Source organism: Xyrauchen texanus, chromosome 29 (assembly GCF_025860055.1).
Source record: "Xyrauchen texanus isolate HMW12.3.18 chromosome 29, RBS_HiC_50CHRs, whole genome shotgun sequence".
Lineage (NCBI taxonomy): Eukaryota > Metazoa > Chordata > Actinopteri > Cypriniformes > Catostomidae > Xyrauchen > Xyrauchen texanus.
Window position 1 is genome coordinate 7993288 of NC_068304.1, and position 21661 is coordinate 8014948.

The following is a 21661-nucleotide window of genomic DNA, read 5'->3' on the forward strand; positions in this document are numbered from 1 at the left end:
TGGCAGGGATAATGTGTCTTAAAAGTACTAGTTCATTCATACACTATTATTATGTTTGCAAAAATAGCCTTATGACAACATACATCATGCAAATCACCAAGCAGTTCTGATGAGGCAACTATAAGTTCACAATGGAAGTGACTCTTCAAGAACCAATTGTCCAATTTTAAAGGAACAGTTCACCCTGAAATAAACAATATCATCATTTACTCATTTTGTTTCAACCCATAACTTTACTACATGGAACATGAAAGTAGATGATAGGTAAAATGTTGCATCAGTCACCATTCACATGCATTGCAGCTCTTTTACAATGAATGTGAATGGTGACTGAAACCAACATTCTGCCTAATATCTCCTTTTGTGTTCTGCAGAAGAAGAACAAATTGGGCATATGGGTTTGGAACAACATGAGGGCAAGTAAATGACAGGATTTCATTTTTGGGGTGAACTTTTCCTTTATGTATTCCTTTAGATGTGTGTTATTTCTGTGCCACCAAATCTTAAAAATACTGTTTCCAAACAGGTTCCCCAAAAAGTCTCTGCATATTAAACTGGGATTAGAGGGCGTATTTAACATTCAACAAGATATTATTGTAACTAGATACAATTATGTTATTATTAAAGACATACAAATATATTACACAAATAATATTGGAAATTTATGGAGGCCAAGTTAGATATATTAGCAATCTTTAATCATCTGTAAGGGAGGACTTTTGTCCGGGAGTAAAACTGTTGGAACTATAATTAATATAACGTTTCACTTTCTTTTTTCAAACAGGCAGATCTATTCAGTAATGCGAGTCTGTGATTTGGCAACAACAACAAAAACACTGCCAAGTGATTCATTTATTCTTCTGGAGCCCTGCTGAGAGAGAAGAGGAGTCTGAGGAAGAGAAAGGAGATTTAGGTGTCAGTAGTCCTGACCGTGACTTTCGCCCCAGCACTTGAGGGACTCTAAAGACTAAAGTGTTAATACCAGTAAATCCCATGAGTGTGTGACTATAAATGAGGGGAAAGTGTGACACAAGGAGACCATGTATTCAAGCAGTTCACACAATGCCAGAAGAAGTGAACAGAAAATTATAATTTATTTTTTTATAAAAAAAAATTATAATCTATGCTTATACCTTCTCTGCTGCTCAAGCTCTTCTGGAGACGGTCCATTTGACACAGGCCGCGTGGAGTACCCTACAGAAAATAACAGCTTTATAAAGGCAGTGTTGATTTTATTTATTTTAAAGTAACAGTTAGACTATAGGTTTGAGAATATGGCAGTGTGTGTGTTGTGTGTCACCTCCATCAGGCAAGGAGTTCAGGACCTCAAGTGCGTGCATCATGCCGTTGGCAAACAGTGCCGCGTCCTCCTTACTGCCAAAATTCAGACCCCATACCTGCCGGGCGTCCCGCCACTGGTGGAAGTTGGGAGTGGCCTGATTATATTTTAAAGTCTTTACAATTGGACAGTTTATCACGACCTGTAGAGGAAAAAAACACAAAAAAAAACCACAAGCATCCAAATTAATTGTGGAGGCTTCACGCTATTCCCACAGCATCCACGCACAACTCACCACACTTTCCACAGAGAGCAAGAACCACATTATAGTGACCACAAGGAGGCTCACCATGTGACTCTACCCACCCTAGCAACCGGGCCAATTTGGTTGCTTGGGAGACCTGACTGGAGTCACTCAGCACACCCTGGATTCAAACTCGCGACTCCAGGGATGGTTGTCAGCGTCTTTACTTGCTGAGCTAGCCAGGCTCCCCTATTTTTCTATCGTTAAGCAATTCAAGTTGTGTTTTTATGATCTGAATCAGCAGGGGGCAGTAAGCCTCAACCTGTAAGCAGCGATTCACAGATTGAGAGCCGGTCAAGCAGGACGTGTTCTTGAAAGCTTGACGGAGCACAACAGAATGCAAGGATTTTGAGACGTGATTTTCAAAGTTTCAACTACTTTTAGCTTGATGCAGAATCCTAAAAATGCAGCTGTCGCAAATGATGCCGGAAACCAGTGAGATGCTCCAAAACAGTCCGTCTGACAATTAAAAATAGCTCAGGCAGGATCGCAAGAAAGGCTTCTTTTCAAAGATCTTGGCACATGCCTTTTAGACTACATTTTGAAAAATTTTCACATTGAAAATCCTCATTTGTCACTGACTCACATACATTTGAATGCATCAAAAGATTTGCTCATACTCTCCCTCAGAGTAATTCAACCCTAAAGAGCCATGCTGATTTGGAACATTTAAATTGCCGCTGGCATGATTGTTTGTTTTACAGATTGTCCAGCAGGAGGCTCCACCTCTGTTGAGCATGTCAAAGTGTGTGTGACAGAGAGTGTTGAAGCTTTTGCCTTCAATGAATATGCTGACTGCTCCATTCTCTGTTTGTATTACAATCGAGCCATGAACAAGAGAGGGGGGAAGAGAGAGCAGATGTCCAAAGTTGAATGTGGCAGCCACACAGAAGTACACGCAGCCAAACAAGGTTGGCACAGATTTTTAAGAGGGAAATTCAACCACTTTTCCAGCACTGTTAAGGTATCAAGGCGGGCGTGTACCATGCAAAATTGTAGTTTTACATATTAATATATACATCCTTTGAATGTACCGCCCAAGTAAACACAGAATATGCAATTGCATCATTAAAAGTGTTGCCGGTAAAATCAGAATTCCAATGCGTTTTTGTTTTTCCGTGACACAATTAACACCTTTATATGTTTGTGAAGTAATTCTAAAGTAACTTTGAACACACGTGTTCTCAATGTAGCCATATTTAAAGGTGCAGTAAGTAATTTTTTTCCTCAAAAAAATATGTACTCCTTAAGAAATTAACTGTAATTTTTAAACTCATGTAGGAAATAATGAGCACTCACATTACAGTGAAGACACCAGTCATATCAGTAACCTAATAAAAGCTGTTTTATTCTACATGGAGTGGGTCCGCACATGGGGGCGGCCATGTTAGGTTCATATGACCAGCCAAATACTACTCGCTTCATCTCAGTAACCGTCCTGTTATTTGACACTTTCACTCATTGATTAATCATGGCGGACTGTGAATTGTGAATTTTTACATTAGTATCAGTAACTGTGCGTATTAATGCGTTTGAATGATGCTGCTTCCACACCACTAGGTGTCAGTGTAAGTCTAAGATGACAAGAACATGAAATAAAAACCACTTTACTGATGCCTTGTGGTGTTTGTTTTGACGTGAGACCACACTCTGAATGGAGCAGAACACTTCAGATGCAGATTTAAAACATCAACAACGAAAAGGTGTACACTACAGTACACGTTGTCATATCATTATAAAGTAATTAATTTGTTGGCTAGATGCTGCATTAGTAGAGGACAGCAGTATGTTTGCCGACTGAGAGGATGCTAACATTAAAGCTAACCTCAAGCGGTTAGAACAATGTGACAAAAAAAATACACTCAAGTCCTATCCATGATTTCTACAATCTATTTGCATTAGTTTATATCCAGCTGGTCCCATTTATGCATTCGTTAGCCAGCTAAATAGCATATTTAAAGCTAGTGATGCGAGAAAGCAAAGTAATATCTTTATCCAGCCGAGAGATACAAATCAGAAACGCATCCGATTTCAATGCAATTTGTTTATCCTGGCTGTAATACGATGGCTTCAGATCACATTCACATTCTTGCACTAAAAAGGGCTAGACACAGCACAACAAATACAGTTTAACAGAAAGCAGGTGTATCAATATTCTTTTAAAGTTCCTTTTAATTAGACAGATCTAAAAAGTAGCGCTCCTGCACGAGACGCCGAATAAACAAATGGAAACAAAGACGTTCGTCTAGGCCACATTTGCATAGAAAAACAAATGGATGTTTACAAAAGCGTTCGGTGTGAACAGCTCCTTACAGTTGGTGGAGGTCTTTGGCCATTGCATCTTGCTCTCTAATAAGCATTTCTCAGATTAAGCAGTGAGTTTTTTTAAACGCTTTGTCAGGAAAGATGTTCAACTTGGAAATGTGTGTCTCGAGATCCTTGAGTTCAGTTACATTCTGTAGTGTTCTGTCTGATTGAACAGCCCCTGGCCTGGGCTCATATTCTGAGCCGCTTCACCACAGAGTTCAACCGAATACCACTGCTATCTGTGAATATTTCTACTCTACAAACAACTGTACTGAATAAAAAACCATGTGGTATTTCGCTGTTATTATGAAGCTTGAGTCTGGAGTAGTAGGAATTATTGCAAGTGTAACACCATGTGAACTGTCTATTGAAGCGTTTCCCCCCCATCATTTTACTTTTAAATTAACATTTGAAAATATGAACCGACTAAAAATAAATTAATTATTTATTTCACGCACATTAGTTGAAAATTAAATGTCAATTTAAAAATCAGCAGACTTTAAAATGTGAATATTAGTTCACACACACACACACACACACACACATTAATATTTATATATTTATTTCATTTAAAAAGTTCAATACATTTTCACGGTTCAGTCAGTTCTGTTTATTTTGTAATAAAGTTCAGCACTATTTTACTTTTAATTTTAAAAACTATTGGTTGATTAATCAGTTATCAGCAGGTACTGCCCAACTTGGTTATCAGTATCGGTAAAATCCACTATCGGTCGACCTCACTGCATTTATGTGCTTTTGGAGCTTCAATGTTCTGGTCATCATTCACTTAAATAACATGGACCTACAGAACTGAAATATTCTTGGGGTTGAGCAGGACTGGTTACATATATAATAATTCTATAAAAATTATAGATATCTCTAATTATGTTTTGAATAGAAGTGAATGACAGAATAATCATTATGAAATTCTTCAAGTGTTAATGTAGTTACAGATATTCAGATTTGAATTTTTTTTACTATCTTTGATATCAAGAATATGTATTTCTGGAAGTAATGAAGCCATTTTGATATTATAAGAGACATTATGGACATTGTAATAGAAGTAAAAAGCATTTTCAAAATGTAAATTCAAGCACATTTTTAACCTTAAAATCATAAAAGTTAAAATCCTTTGTCCAAACTCTGTAGTGAGAAAGAGTGTTATTGAAGGAGACAAAAGTCAGTGAGTGATTCAAAGGAAGACAAATGTGTTTGTGGCAGCAGACAGATGGGCTGTGGAGAGGTGGAGTCATGGGAACGGGGGGAGGGCAGGGAGTCTAACTGGCACAGGAAATGATTTGGCTTTGCTACTATCTTACAGGAAACATCATCCAATTAAGATGTCATCTCTAGGGAGCATTTACATCCGTACATATAGAGGACGACAGCAGTGGTAAAGAGATAATCAGAACTTGAGATGGAGGGGTACATGTGATGGATTATAGAGAAACTATTCTATAATTCCCCCCAAAATTAACATTCTGTCAAAATATAGTCTCCTTTAAGTATGACTTTATTTCTTCTGTGGAACACAAATTATGATTTTTTATTTTTTTTAAATTTACTATTTATTCACTGAAAATATGATCCACACTTGCATGCTTCAAAACACATCGCTGCATGTTAGACGCCAATAATTCATCTTATGTCACATTAGTTATTGTGGTAACACTTTATAATAAGGTCTATTTGTTTACATTAGTTAACAACATTATATAAAACAAAACTAACAATGAACAATACTTTTACAGCATTTGTTAATCTTAGGGCCTATTTACACTTGGACACGTCATGCGTTTTTACTGATCGGATTGCTATCCGATTGAAAACACACATTTCATTTACACTTGTCCACATCAATGTGTCTCCGCCAAACAGATATGTATCCAATCTTCAATTCCTGCACTATATGCAATGCGTTTACACATGACCATTTTTGTCTGGAATGCGTCTCAAACCACCACCTCAAGTGGTTTGAGCGCTTGGATTGCAATTCCGTCCCGAAAGAGTTTCGGAGGGCATTTACACCTGCTTTTTTCACGATCGGATAGCTCTGTGAAAACGCATTAAGTTTAAATACCAAGTATTTAATAATTTAAATGTAATAAGTGTAAATACCCCCTTAGTTTATGTTTCATTTCAACATATAATAATAATACATTAGTTAATGCACTATGAACTAACATGAACAAACAATGAACAATTGTATTTTTATTAACTAACATGAAGAAAGATGAATAAAGGCTATAAAATATATATTGTTAATTGTTTATTGATGATACTTAATGCATTAAGTAAGGGATAATGCACAGTCAGCCAGTTGTTGTCGCAAAATAAACCCATCTGGGCAATCAGGACCCCGACTTGTATCACCCTAAAGGGGTTCATTTTGCAAAAACAACCAGCTGACTGTACATTATCCCCCTTATTACACTGCTAATAAGAACATATATAAATGCATGGACATAAAATACTGATTTGCATTGAAATTATGCAATTACGTGAAAATAAATAAATCACTGAACAGCTGAAATCCACGTCTGGTATGATTTGGAGTTCTGTTGGTGTTTATTTTGTAATTAATGAACGTTTGACTGCTCATTGTGCATCTTATTACAAGACTACTTGCCAAATAAATGGACATGAAACAATGATTTGAGTTGAAATGATTTTATTAGCTTACTTGTAGAGATGGCACAGTGAACCGAGAAGCAGGAGAGACGGCTCGCAGTACCCCATTTGTGGATGTGCAGTTGTTACTGAGCAATATCTGACAACTAGATGGCGCCACTGACCAATCAGAATAGAGTATTTCAGAGAGCCATGTAACAACTAATGTTAACGAATGGAACCTTGTTAAGTGGAACTGTTATTGTGCATTTTGTGACCGTTCACCCTGCACCGGATTTGAAAGTGCCAATGAGATTTTAGAACTATGGTGGAAAGTGAGATTTTCACTTAAATTGTTACTTTAAACAACTCAGTGTTTTGTCTGTTCCTCACACAAAGCTACTGTACGACTTCCAAAGACTTGCACAAGTCATGAAGACAAACTTTACAGTAATATTTGGGTGTGTTTTTGTCCCATGTTATTTTTAGCTTTACAGTCCCAGTAAAGCCAAGAGTACGAGAACATGGTTGGAATGATTTTATTTCGAGCTTATTTCCCCTGAATATGTCCCCTTCAGTATTACCTTTAATGAAAAACTGTTCGGTTGTCTGCAACCAGACTCTACATCTGTCTGATGTTGGCTAGGTTACCTGCTGGTCAGCCTGCATCTTGCGTCCCACCACTCTGAATGCATTATTGCTGGGATTGTGGTAGATCTGGACCCTGCTGAAAGCCTGGGTGCCCGTGCCTGCCGGGATCCACTTCTTATTGCCATCATCATAGATCATCACAGTGGCTCGCGCCTGACAGATACTCGACTCGCTGTGCAAATGAAGAAAAGGAAAACTCATTAGATTAGCAAACTACTGTCTTCTTTCACTTGAGAGGTAACGATCACTCTACTGTCTACAATGAACAAAACAACAGCTGGTATGCACTGAACTTATTCACTGATTCCTGTGGTTATGATTCCTGTATAAATGCACTGTAAAACACCCATTTTCACAATATACAGATTTGGTTTTTCATTCTGGGAAAAATGTTAAGGTTATAATAAATATAAACATTATTATATTTGATAATGATTTACGGACTGGGTTGGACCAGAAGTTATATTACAAATACTCAAAGAGTTGTTAAGTTTCCATCATGGTCTAGCCTATATTTATCAGATAAACATATAGTATAGATGTATGCCATGAGTAATTAAAAATGACAATTCAAAGCCAAGGACCATTTAACCTGGGAGGAGTAATGCAGCTAACACGTATGGTATTGACATTACTGGGCTGATTACTTGTGAGATGTAATCAGGTACTGATTACAAATTACATGACAAAAAAAATGCAATCAGTAACGAAATCTCATAATTACATTTTTGGGGTAAACTAACCTGATTACTTTTGGATTACTTTCTAACTAATTCTATTTCATTTTATGTCACATGCATTTGAGTAGGATAATCATTTTTACATAAAAGTACAAAGAAAATGTATTTATTTATTACTAAAAGAGCTTCTTATGACATTCATAAAAAGTGCATTATACATTAAATGAATCAAATCTAAACAGCAATGATGGTGCATGGACAAAGTTTATCATTTTAAAGTGCATAAAACACTAGCGACATTACAAACATTAATGACCATAAAATCCACATAAAACCACCATAAAATAAACAAAAAAAAGAGAATTATTAGGATGATCAATAAATTAACAATTTACTGCTGATGCCTTGTTAATATGTAATATGTATCTATAAAAAGTAACAGTAGTCCAATTACAAGTACATTAAAATGTAATTTAATCTAATTACATGTTTCATTTTGTAATCAGATTACATAATCCAGATTACATGTAATCCATTGCTAATCAGCACTGGTTATTGGTATAAACTTCATGGTCTAACAGCTTTATATATATAATTTTTAAAGTAGCAGTCTACGTTTAGGACTACAACAACCAAGTTAAAAGGAACTTCATGCCGTCTTGAACTGATAAAAATTTCTTTCTTCGGCGAAACACAAAGACATTATGAGGGAGATATTTTGCGAATATATATATATACAAGTGAATGGGGTACAAAATCTTTAAGCTCCAAAAAGGGCACAAAAGGGAGCATACACGGTAATTCATAAGACTTGAGTGGTTTAATCACTGTTTTCTGAAGCGAAACGATCAGTTTTGGGTGAGAAACAGACCAAAATGTAACTTTGACTACACTTCCTTGTGCATGACGCATGTGCACAGTGCTTACTTTTATGCTGCTTTTATGTCCGTTTTGAAGATTGAAAGTTTTAGACCCCATTGACTTTTACTGTATGGAAATAAACACATTACAAAATCATAAAAAAAAAATATGTGTCATATGTGCGCCGCAGAAGAAAGTCTTATGAGTATTGATGGCATAAACGGGCGGTCAAATTAGGTAAATAATACATCACAAATTAAAAACAATGTTATATTCAAAATATAGAAATGTACTTAATATATTATATCTTAAATCTATATTTATCTTATATCTTATATCTATAAAGAATATTCTGTTAGCCTATACTTGTCTTATTAAAAAAAGCTTTTTTAAAAGCCTTTTCAACTTTTTTTCTTTTTGTCAGCAAAAACTAGGTATAGTGATATTGCTGGGAAGAGGAAAATTCAGAAAAATGACAGAGAGAATGAATCAAGAGGACAGCGTGTGACATTTCCATCTTCTATAGGTCACGCATCTTCTCGTCATCTCGTTTTTGCATGTTAGAATTCGCCAAACAAACTTTCGGCCGCAGCTGATTTTTATTCACATGAGCTTGCATTTTAAGTATTACCTTACTGATAACAGTTACTTCTTATGTTACAGCATTTTTGTTTAACGCAACCTCAAAACCGCAAGAAACAATCTTGGGTCTGGACTGTGTTCCCCTTATTTTGTGACCTCTGAATTACAGTCTCATCTTTCCATGTCAATAATAGCAAAACTGTGGGATAAAGAACCAAGTGAGTTGGAGAGTAGGGAAAAGATGACAAACAGAGGGGGGAAGAAAGACTGAGGCATAATGAACAAAGAGAGAAGTGTGGTTAGAAATTTGTGAGGTAGGAGAAGTCTGTCTGATCCAAACAAGCCCGACAAGTCGCAACAATGGAGGTGGACAAAGACAGGAAGTGCTCAGCATTCCAGTGCTCATGAGATAAAGCAGGGTCTAGAAACTTCAAACTGCCCGCCAATGACATTCCAACATACGATACACAGGCACAAACAGAGCCTTCAAGAAATGAGTTCTTTCAAATAATGAAAATTCTGCCATTTTCTCAGCAGTGTGTCATTTTTTTTAAACCTGGATGACCTCCGTGGAACACTAAAGATATTTTGAAGCATCTCCAAGCTGCTGTGTTCTGTAGAATGAAAGCATGTTGTGACCAGGGGCTGATAACAGCAAAAAAACAGCACCAAGAAAGTAGTGCAAGTGACTTGTGTGCTTTATTCCAAGTCTTCTGAAGTTTATGCAAGGACTGGAATTTTAGTTGTTATTCACTTAAAATAAGGGCTGCAACTAATGATTATTTTGATTATAGATTTTTCTTTAATTATTTATTTGATTCATTGGATTAAAAAGGCAAATTTTCCTGCATTTTGTTAACATTTATTTATTAAAAATAAAACTGATAGTGAGCCTGGGTAGCTCAGTGAGTATTGACGCGGACTACCACCCCTGGAGTCGTGAGTTTGAATACAGGGTGTTTTCTAATCTATCAAATTGGCACAGTTGCTAGGGAGGGTAGAGTCACACGGGGTAACCTCCTAGTGGTCGCGATGAGTGGTTCTCGCTCTCAATGGGGTGTGTGGTAAGTTGTACGTGGATCGCGGAGAGTAGTATGAGCCTCTACATGCTGTGAGTGTCCGCGGTGTCATGCACAGCAAGCCACATGATAAGATGCGCGGATTGACGGTCTCAGAAGTGGCGGCCACTGAGACTTGTCCTCCACCACCCCGATTGAGGTGAGTAACATAAAGTAGTGGGAATTGGGCATTCCAAATTGGGGAGAAATAAAATTAAAAAAATAAAACTGATAATAAATAATAATTGTAATCATTATTAGCGATTTTAGCTTAAAGGCTTGTTGTTGCAGCACTACTTCAAATTTAGCCCTTCACTGTAGCCCTCAAATGTAATTTGAACTTCCGCATATTTCTACTTTTATGGATGTTTTTTTAGAACTTGACAGCCCTTTATAGACAGTCACTTTATGCTTAATTCAATTTGATGGAATTTTGTTTCGACACAAAAAGAAACTCATACAGGTTTGGAACCACATGGGGGGGAGAGTAAATGATGACAGAATTTGTATTGTTGCAGATGCACACTATATCCAAACAATCAGATTTTACCATCTTAAATAATAAGGACACAAATAATATCATAATACTGTGTTATTATGTCACACTGTTATGATCAGGCCATTGTTTTATTCTCTCAGTGTGATCATGTGGCTGAATGAACATTTGGGTACGGACTGTTTACAGTGTCTCTGGAGACATGGATCATGGATCGAACTCAAATCCTGTTGCTCTGGTGTCATGCTTACAGTCTTCCAAGCTTGTTAAATTAAATATATTTACCTACACAACCAAATACTCAGTGGCTGATTTGTAAAAAAAATTAAATAATAATAATTATTAAACTTTAAAAATGTCATGTGGTCTAACCATAAATTAAAATACTTTACAAGGAGTACAAACAACCTAATTATTAATATATATATATATAAACTTCATGTTTTCTTGAGGGTCTCAAGGTGACTGCTCTGTTTTATGGCTTTCATGGTCAACATAAACAACAAACATGTTGGTTACACCACACGACTTTGATTTTGAGAACAAAAGTGTTTTTAAATACGAATCATATGAATCATATAAACAATTGTTTCACTTTTTTAAAAAATAACAATAAAAGATTATTCTGCAGTAGTCATGCCGACATTTATTATTTCAAGAATTTCAGCTTTTAATTAGACTTGTATTTATTTATTAATTTACTGTTTCTGGCCAGCACATGAAGCCCCAGAAAGAATATCAATATGACTTGAAAATGAATTGAAACTATGCTCTTCATAGAAGAGGTGTATTCAACTAAATGTTTCGTGAGAATTGCATTTTTATATACTTTGTTTAATAAATCATATAAACCAAAAAAAAAAAGTGTGTCACATCATTGACCCTTACACATAATATGCACCCATTACCCTCAGTTATTGTACATTATGATTCATTTTGTGAACAGAATCCAAGTTATGAACATGAAAGAAACAGACCCACACACATTATATGAAGGATGCTTAAACAGTGGTTCAAAAAGGTATGTAAGGGGGGATAGTGTTTGGTATTTCTTGCAACAAGGGGGATGGCATCCCTCCTCAACTGGAGTCCTGCAAATACTCAACACTACACTACACAAACAGTGTATTCTGTACAGAGGAAAAAAAAGAGCATGAATAATAGATGTACTCTAGGGCTGGGAAAACATGTAGATTTCCTGATTAATCGTGTAAAATCAATTATTAATGTCAATAAATACTAAATAAATGATTCATACTTTAAAGTTCACTTCAGTTTTGCCTGTGTTGATTATTATACACTGAAAAAAATATATATTTTGGGGGGTGTAAATTACTATTTCCGCAATTTGGTTAAAAGGAAAGGAAAAAGGAAATATGATCTCCAGTTTACCTATTCATTTTTAGGTAGATTTACTTAATAATTAAGATAAATATACACACTACCACAAAAAATACTTTTAAATGCTTGACTGAAATGATCATAATCCTAAAAATGTTTGAAACTGGTTTTGTAGACAAAAATATAATTGTGACAGCATATTTATTTATTTTGTTATAAAACTAAAACTGTATTTAAAAAAAAAGTTTTTGAAATTGATGACTTGGACAAAATAATAAAGGAAAGCAGCCGATACGTGCCCAACATAGATGGGAACTCTTCAATACTGTTTATAAAGCATCCCAGCGTGACTCCTCAAGAAGTTGGTTGAGAAAATGTCAAGAGTACATGTCTGCAAATTCTAGGCAAAGGGTGAATACTTTAAGTTGATGACTTAACTATTATTCTAAAATGTGAAGAAAAAAATATAATAAAGAATGAGTGTTTCAAAACCTTTGACCAGAATATATCATTTTGTGTGTGTATGTTTGATATTATAATTGACATTTTATGCAAGTTTTATATCAGTTTTATCCAAATGCCAAGGCTTTACAAGGTCATACAAGGTCCAGCTGCCAGCTCATGAACATTTAACAAAGGGCTGAATGAAATCCTTTATCATGGGTTAAGATAATGTGGAAAAGTAACATTAAATTTGTTATACTGTAATTAAAGTGTGACCAAGCTTTACGTTGTCGTGCTGTGCACATTTGGAATCTGAGTATATCTGACGCTGCAGGTTTTGCTGCCTTTTGGAATTTAAATCAAGTGAAGCCAGAAATATTGACCGACAAGATGCTTTTGTGTAGCGGGTGAGTAGAAAAGAACATTTCTGTTTAGATGACATGAAAAAAAAAAATCACGGAAGGTTGCCAGCAGACGTCTATGGAGATGGAATTGTTTCAGATTAACAATTAAAAAATAAAAAACAGTTAGTTCAAAAATACATTTAATCAGATCCACAAATAAATGTAAGGAGTTTCATAAAAATTAAATTAAAAATCTTTACTATAAAAAAATCTTTACAAATATATTTTTTATCTTGCATACACAACTCTGTCCAGCAATCATTTGTGAATCATGCATATTTATTTGTTGATTTTTACTATCAGGACTTGACCAGAGTCACAGTGCTCTCATGAGCATGGAATCAAGCTCATACAGATAAGCTCCAAGGCAAACTTTTTAAGAAACGGACGTCAGCAGAGGAATACTGTGACTTAAGGTTTGTATCATTTTCTCTCGGTTATAAACATGTAGTGTCTTGTTAAATGTTGACAGCTGAAAATGTACCTGATCATTAGTTTTATAGCAAACCTGGCTAACTGTATGAGTCTGCCATTTTAATTTTAACCAAGTTTCTTGACTGAAATGTGTCATCAAAACCTTTACCCTTAATGTTATATGGCAGATCCAAACAGACACACTACTAGACACAACAACATATCAGGAGTACAGATTGTGTCTTTATAAAACATGAATCATATTACACAAACCATAAATTAATACCCAATATTACACAGTGTACAAAATATATATATATTTGCAGAAAAATTCCAGCAACATGATTTTCAACATCAAAAATTACCATCCGTCAGCCGGAACCCCTACACAGAGTTAAACCAATCTGTTCTGTGTAAGGTTACAAGGACCATCAGATTTGCACAACTCTAAGACATTTCATCTTAATCTAGCCTTGCTAGATGATGCTGAAAATCGCTTTGAACTGTGGTAACGTTTGTACCTGACAAATTAATGATTACAGACTGATGGACCTCTTTAAAATGTGTGTGCACATCGCTAATCACCTATAATTGATAAATGTCATCTTTAATTGTGTATGAATCATATCATTCTACTAAGAACAGTAACTATAAGGCAAAACTTGATAAAATCCATGTTTTATAACCCATGAATTAACCAGTATTAGTTTGTAACCAGGGATTTTCAAGTTTTGATACCTACACGTATAACATCCATGAAATAAAATGTCATGTTTAGTATGCAAGCGTTCGCTGGCATATGCAGAGAAAGCAGATGACAACGAATATCATGTCTCTTGTACCATTCTCAAGATATAAAAGTTCATGATTAAATATGCGCCATTTTTGAGCGGGACATTTTTAAGACTCTGGAACAAAGGACCATAAATTAACGGAAAAGACAGCCCAGTTGACCATGTGACTCTGAAAATTCACTTCTGATTGGCGCAGGACACCTTTGGGGATGTGGCCAATTTCAGTTCAAATATTTCCAAACAGGAAGAACACCCTCTCTTCATCATCTCTACACGCTCTCTTGTCTCTAGTCTCCTCTCTCTTCTGTCTGCTTTGACTAGTCGCTCTGCTGACTGCCAGGTCCATGCCATGAGAGGCCCAAGGAAGCTCATCACTCATCACTCTCTATGGTTCACACACCCATGAGAAGGCCTCGCTTCAAAGCTAAACTCATCATTCATACAGACAATAAATGTGATCATTCAGAGGTCAAAAACATTGACAGAACGAACTTTCGACCAGGTGAATTGAACCAAGCAACAAAGAACGTAAGGAAACACCACAAAGAATATATCTCCAACATTGTGCTCTAAGTATTAATTAAATAATTTGGGTAATCCGATAACAAATCGATGTAGACTTGAAGGATAAATGGTTCTTAAGGTTTGGTCAACAGACTCCATAAAGTTCATTTTCACTGTACTGATCATTTATTCCACATTGTCACTCTTTTCACCAACCTGTCTCATGTATATATGTGTTAGATTAGATTTATGTTAGAATAGTAATAAAGTTTGTCTGTGTTCGAAGACGACGTGACTGTGGTATATTTTGATAAATAATCTCATCCCTGTTTCTAAAAGATTTCGCTTAAAGCTGTACCTAAATACATGTGATATTATTTTCAATAAGCCATGAGAATAATATCACTCCAATATGTGAATTAATCATAATTCACTTATTAAAGCTAATTCCTCATTTATACTCATATTCATGTTGTTCCAAACCCAAACAACTGACTTTCTTCTGTGGGAAGAACTCAAAAGGAGAAGTTAGGAATTATGATAGGGACTGAAGGCCTCATTTCAGCCTCTACATTCTCAAAATGTTATGGATTGGTCTTAATGGCATTCCTGCACAGATCCGCAAACACAACTGCGTCATGATACTTCCAGGAGTGCCAACGCAAATATCTCGTATCATGGAGAACATATATATATATATAAAATTTCTGTGCACAAAGATGTTTAAAATTCAAAAGAAATACACAATACAAGAAGAAAAGCTTCAGTGTGCATTTTTGGAACACAAAAATATTGCCCAATTCTATAAAATTATTGTTTAGATTACTTTTGAAAAAATGTCGGCACAATTCCCTGTATTAAATTAAATAACATACCAAACAAATAAAACCTTAAATTAAAAATATTAATTAACAAACAAAAAATAATATTGTTAGGCATATATGTATGCCTTTTCTTTAAACAAACTTAAATTAGCCTAATCCTGTTCTGTAGACAAAAAAATATTTGGCTGAATGACAATGTTCTACACTTTTTTTCTAGACTATAAACTGTAAGAACTATATGTAAAATTCTGAGTTCACTTTCAGAAAACGAGCTTTTGAACATTTAAAAACTTTTAAATCTAACCCTCTTTACCTCGGATCACATTTGCGGAGCTTCTTCAGAAAATTTCTTAAATTGATTTTAGATTACAATCAATTTCAGTTGGTAATTAAAAGTTGCTGGAGAAATATGCGTGACAATGCAGTTGTGATGGCGATGCTTTAGACTAGATGATTGTTCAAAAAAGCCTATTGAATATCAGGAATGTATCATATGTAAACCCTGATATAACACCGCATCAGTTCATCTTTAAAAGCTGTGCACACCGCATATACACATTGATGCGTGGTCCTTAAACTGAGACAGAAAATTTCCACCACTACTTGGTGCAGGTTGTCAAGCTTGTACAGGGCCATGGCGATCTGCTTTCTGGTCGGAATAGGTGGCAAACTGCGATCGGCGCAACATCAGGACTGATATAACAGTCCTATCAGAAGGGCAACAGCTCCCTTTTGATTGGAATCTCTCCTCTTCTGATTGTTTTTGTTAATTAAAATTACAGTAAGCTGGCTAATTTCAAATGAATTGTCTCAATACTCCCCATTTTACCAAAACATTGGGGGATTAGGGACATCTGGGAGGCGAAAGGAACACAATTAGTGATATGCACACATTTCTGTATGGAAACGGCAGATTTCTTTAGCGTTAAACCAAAATTTATGACAAATACAAAAAAATTTAAGCATGAAGTCATAACGCACTCCATTTTTAGCGATAAAAGGCCATTCGAATGGGAAAAAGTCAGAAGACGGCAAATTTCACAAAAAACTTTTTTACGCATTTTCACTTTGTCGATAACAAAACAGCACGAAATGTGGATGGAAACTAGGTGAATGTTACGGTTTATTTAAATTTTGAATTGCACTTCTGATATCTGATATAACAAAAATAAACAATCTCATATTACACATTTTAAAACGTGTCCTGTGTTGGAGCTGGAACCACTGAGTTTTGGGGCAGTTGAGTGAAGTGCTCAAAGATGATGGGCAGTTCACAGGGGAAACATCGGAAAAAGATGGCAATAACTAATGAGTCAATTATCACTGCAGAACATGATTCTGTATTTTAGAAAGGGACCCCATAATAGTAACTCCTAAAATATTAACAAAAGTGCTAAAATGCTAAATTCTAATAAATATTACCTTACAAATGTTTTTATTAAATACATTAACATGTGAAATCAAATTACTGGCATAGCAGATCTTGTACACTGTGTAATATTGGGTATTAATTTATGGTTTGTGTAATATGATTCATGTTTTATAAAGACACAATCTGTACTACTGATATGTTGTTGTGTCTAGTAGTGTGTCTGTTTGGATCTGCCATATAACATTAAGGGTAAAGGTTTTGATGACACATTTCAGTCAAGAAACTTGGTTAAAATTAAAATGGCAGACTCATACAGTTAGCCAGGTTTGCTATAAAGCTAATGATCAGGTACATTTTCAGCTGTCAACATTTAACAAGACACTACACGTTTATAACCGAGAGAAAATGATACAAGCCTTAAGTCACAGTATTCCTCTGCTGACGTCCGTTTCTTAAAAAGTTTGCCTTGGAGCTTATCTGTATGAGCTTGATTCCATGCTCATGAGAGCACTGTGACTCTGGTCAAGTCCTGATAGTATAATGAAGCGTGATTCGTTGAAGATAGAATGTGCTACTATTAGTTGAGTAATGTGGTCGTTATCTGATTGGCTTGAGTAGACAATGGGTGGAGTCCAACTATTTTTAGATTTGTCTTGACGCTAGATTTGTTTCAAAATGGACTAATGCATGTAGAGATAAACAAATGCACAGGAAGCGGATCCATAAATAAATGTGCGCGTTTCACAAATGAATGCTGGATAGAGTTGTGTGTGTTAAAAAATATATTTGTAAATACATTTTATTTTTAAACCTCATTCTTTTTATTTGTGAATTAATTTAATTTTTATGAAACATTTATTTTAGGATCTGATTCAATTTATTTGTGAACCAACTTTTTATTTGTAAATCTCTTTCCATTTGTATGTTAATATAAAACTAAATATACTCGCTCAGCGAGTATTTACGCTGACTATCACCCCTGGAGTTGCGAGTTCGAATACAGGGTGTGCTGAGTGACTCCAGCCAGGTCTCCTAAGCAACCAAATTGGCTCGGTTGCTAGGGAGAGTAGAATCAAATGAAGTAAACTCCTCACGATCGCGATTAGGGGTTCTCTCTCAATGGGGTGCGTGGAACATCGTGCGTGGATAGTGGAGAGTAGCATGAGCCTCCACATACTGAGTTACTGTGGCGTCATGCACAGCGAGCCACGTGATAAGATGCGCGAATTGATGGTCTCAGAAGCAGAGGCAACTGAGACCTGGATTGAGATGAGTAACCGTGCCACCATGAGGACCTACTAAGTAGTGAGAATTGGGCATTCCAAATTGGGAAGAAAAGGGGATAAAAAAACGAACCCCATAGATATCTCACTGAGGCTTGGGTATGTGTTTCATATCAACAATGAAGGAATCATTGTTCTGCCACTTTGGACTGGGATACAAGTATGCATTAGCCATTGGGATTAAACAGTGCAGCGCATCCGCTGGCCACAGAGTAAGAGCAGAACGGAACAACCAAAGGTCTCTCAGCCAAGCAGCACAGTGCTGACGAACCTGCATACAGAGCATGAGTTGCGTAGCCCATTTATTTACACACCAGTGTGATATGGAAATTTTCTGAATTTCTTTTATCATTTTGAGGACAATGAAGTACTGACTAAATGCAGCAACAAGGCTTGAGGTGACATTTATATTTTAACAACGCTATCAAAGTGAGTATCAGGCACAACAGTGCCACTAACACAGGCCGCCATCTTGAATGTTTTGGTTGGATAGATCACATGACAAAAAACGAGTCATAGTTTTCCAAATCATCCGTTTTCACAGTCGACACTACAACACGAAAACGGCATTTTCAAATGTATCCACTCTGGAGTGCGTTTTCAAAAAGCTTGTTTTCGCGGACAAAAACAGCATCTCAGTGTGGACGGAAGGCCAAAACGGAGAGAAAAAGATGACGTATTAGTGTGGACTAGGCCTCAGTCGACCCATTTGTACACATGTTGGTCAATAAACATTATTAACAATGACTTTTGTGTTTCTTGTGAGTAATTTAAATAGATTTAGTTAAGAATAATCTACAAATCTACAATAATTATAATGGAGAGAAAAAAATATGAATTAAAAAAAAATACTTGTATTCAGGTTAATTTTATCCCAAATTTAAAAAGTGAATTTTGCCTGTTTTACAAAGGTAAATTGCACTATGTAAGTTATATTAGCAAACATTTAACTGATATTCTTAACATATATATTGCATGCTAAAATTGAGAACATTTACTCAAAGCTGATGCAAATTTCTGCATCATTTTTGGGGGGTAAATCTATAGGTTTTTTCAGTGTATCTGTTTAATAAATGGCAATTGAACAACATATTTTGGACCCTGTTGTTAACTTTTAAAATGAATATTTTCATATTGTACCAAGTTAGAAGCTTTGTTTAATTTGCATCCTAAGATGCTTTTTTTTTTTAAACTGAGTTGACACTTGTTGACTGCTTTTCCTGTATGGTGCAACTTCTACAAAACAAACAGTAAACAAAAAAGGCAAATTATTTTTTCTACAAAACATGTTAGATCAAAAAGTCTTTAAGATCACAAAAACTTAAATTCAGTAAAGTGTTCAATCTTTTGACTGCTAGTTTATTTGTCTCTTCCCTACTGATTATTTCCTGATTCTCTCCCTAATTTTCTTCCTCCAAATGCTGATACAATCTCCTTCCTGTGACATCACTGAGGCCACAACCCACTTCCTGTTTCAAGAAATGCCAAATAAGGACTGACTGTATACAGTCTGCCGAGCGCAAGTATGCGCACGCACACACAAGGTTGACCACACACATTGACACAATTTTCGAGCCCAGATGTTGGTTACTGTTGGATGGGGGAGCTCAAGTAAACCAGATGGAAGAAAGAAGGGATGAAAGAAATCAGAGAAAGAGATGACGAATAGAGGATCAGAGAAGGAGGGAGATCAGGATGAGCTCAGCTCATACTGTTCTAAGAAATGAATACATTGTTAATATGGGAATCTGGGTGAAACGAAAAAACTAAACCAAAAAATGCCAACAAATTGCAACAAATGCTCAAAGTGTTCACCAGTGTAACAAATGCATAAAAGGCTCTTTGTATTATAAATAAACCAAAATAAATGAAAAACAAAGTTGACAATTTCTCTCCCACTGTAGTTGTACACTATTCTGGTAGACTATTGAAATTCATTTTATATTGTGTTGTGGCACTCCAAATATCATTGGCTCCATTACAATAAATTCCCTGTTTCTTTCCTCACTTGGAAGTCGCTTTGGATAAAAGTGTCTCTAAATCAATAAATGTAAATGTAATGCAAATGAAGTAATGCAGATACACCTCAACTTTAGGTCTACAAGAAGAGATGTGCATTTTGTCATTTTGACTACTTCAGTATTCAACAGATCAACCTTGAAGTAATCTGGTGCGATGGAGCAAGTTCCGGCTGTGTTATTTTATTGTTTATCTGCATTGGATAGACATATTTGTCCTTTCAAAATAGATTAATGAGGCCCCATTCTGCCATGTTTGCAATCAATGTGAAAATCCCAGGAGATCAGCAGTTATAGAAATACTTATACCAGCCCATCTGGCACCAACAATCATCCATGCCATTATCTAATCAGCCAATCATGTGGCAGCAGTGCAGTGCAAAAAAATCATCAATCAGAATAAGAAAAGATGTGATCTGAATGAATTGGACCGTGGGATGATTGTTGGTGCCAGATGGGCTGGTTTGAGTATTTCTGTAACTGCTGATCTCCTGGGATTTTCACACACAACTGTCTCTAGAATTTACCCCGAATGGTGCCAAAAACAAAAAAAACATTCAGTGAGCAGCAGTTCTGCAGATGGAAATGCCTTGTTGATGAGAGAAGTCAACAGAGAATGGCCAGACTGGTTCGAACAGAAAAAGTCTACGGTAACTCAGATAACCACTCTGTACAATTGTGGTGAGAAAAATATAAATCTCTGAAAAATTTGGAAAGTACCCCATAAATATTTAATTAAAAAAAAAATCTACGAAATTATTATCCCCCTAATAATTTTCTTGTAGAGAGATTTAATTGTGATGTCGATATATTCTGTACATTTTGTGGTCTGCATTTTGGATTTGTCACTACTCGACTTGTTTTTGGTCTGATTTCTGCAAGATTGTTAGACATCATATTATTCCCAGCTTTCAACTTTGTTTTGAAAATGTTTTATTCGTTTTTTAGCTATGACATGTCTCTTCATAAGGAATATTTTTTTATTAATGTTCTGCTTTTGTTGGCAAAGTTTAGTATTCATAAATGTAAGTATGGTGGTTATAAACCATTAGTTTATATTTTTAATTCAGAGGTTCAGCAATACCCAAGAACAATTTCCAATTTGAGTAACAAGAAAGCTGTAAAGTGTATTGAAATATGTAAACAATTTGATATTTTTATTTAAACTGTTTATATTTATTTTCCTGATGTGGATGTGGAGGTGAGTGTGAGTGTATGTCTGTCTATGTGTGGCCCTGCGATGGACTGGCGACCCGTCCAGGGTGTCCCCTGCCTTTCGCCCAATGTTAGCTGGGATAGGCTCCAGCCCCCCGCGACCCTGTACACAGGATAAGCGGTTGACGATGGATGGATGGATATTTATTTTCCTTTTTTTGTTGTTGTTGTTTGTTTTAATATACCTCTTGGCTCTAGATGTAAAAGTTTTGTAAGCATT

The 21661-nt window shown here is 35.8% G+C and overlaps 1 protein-coding gene across 2 annotated transcripts in view; it reads right to left on the minus strand.

Moving 5' to 3' along the window:
• LOC127622854 (vasodilator-stimulated phosphoprotein-like) overlaps positions 1 to 21661 on the minus strand; it is a 69328-nt gene that overhangs the window by 14879 nt on the left and 32788 nt on the right. For both annotated transcript variants that reach the window (XM_052096965.1, XM_052096964.1), the window contains exons 2-4: positions 7152 to 7323; positions 1301 to 1481; positions 1134 to 1194 (exon numbers count right to left, since the gene is read on the minus strand). In XM_052096965.1, coding sequence (XP_051952925.1) covers positions 1134 to 1194; positions 1301 to 1481; positions 7152 to 7323 — 414 coding nt within the window. The remainder of the gene's footprint in view (positions 1 to 1133; positions 1195 to 1300; positions 1482 to 7151; positions 7324 to 21661) is intronic.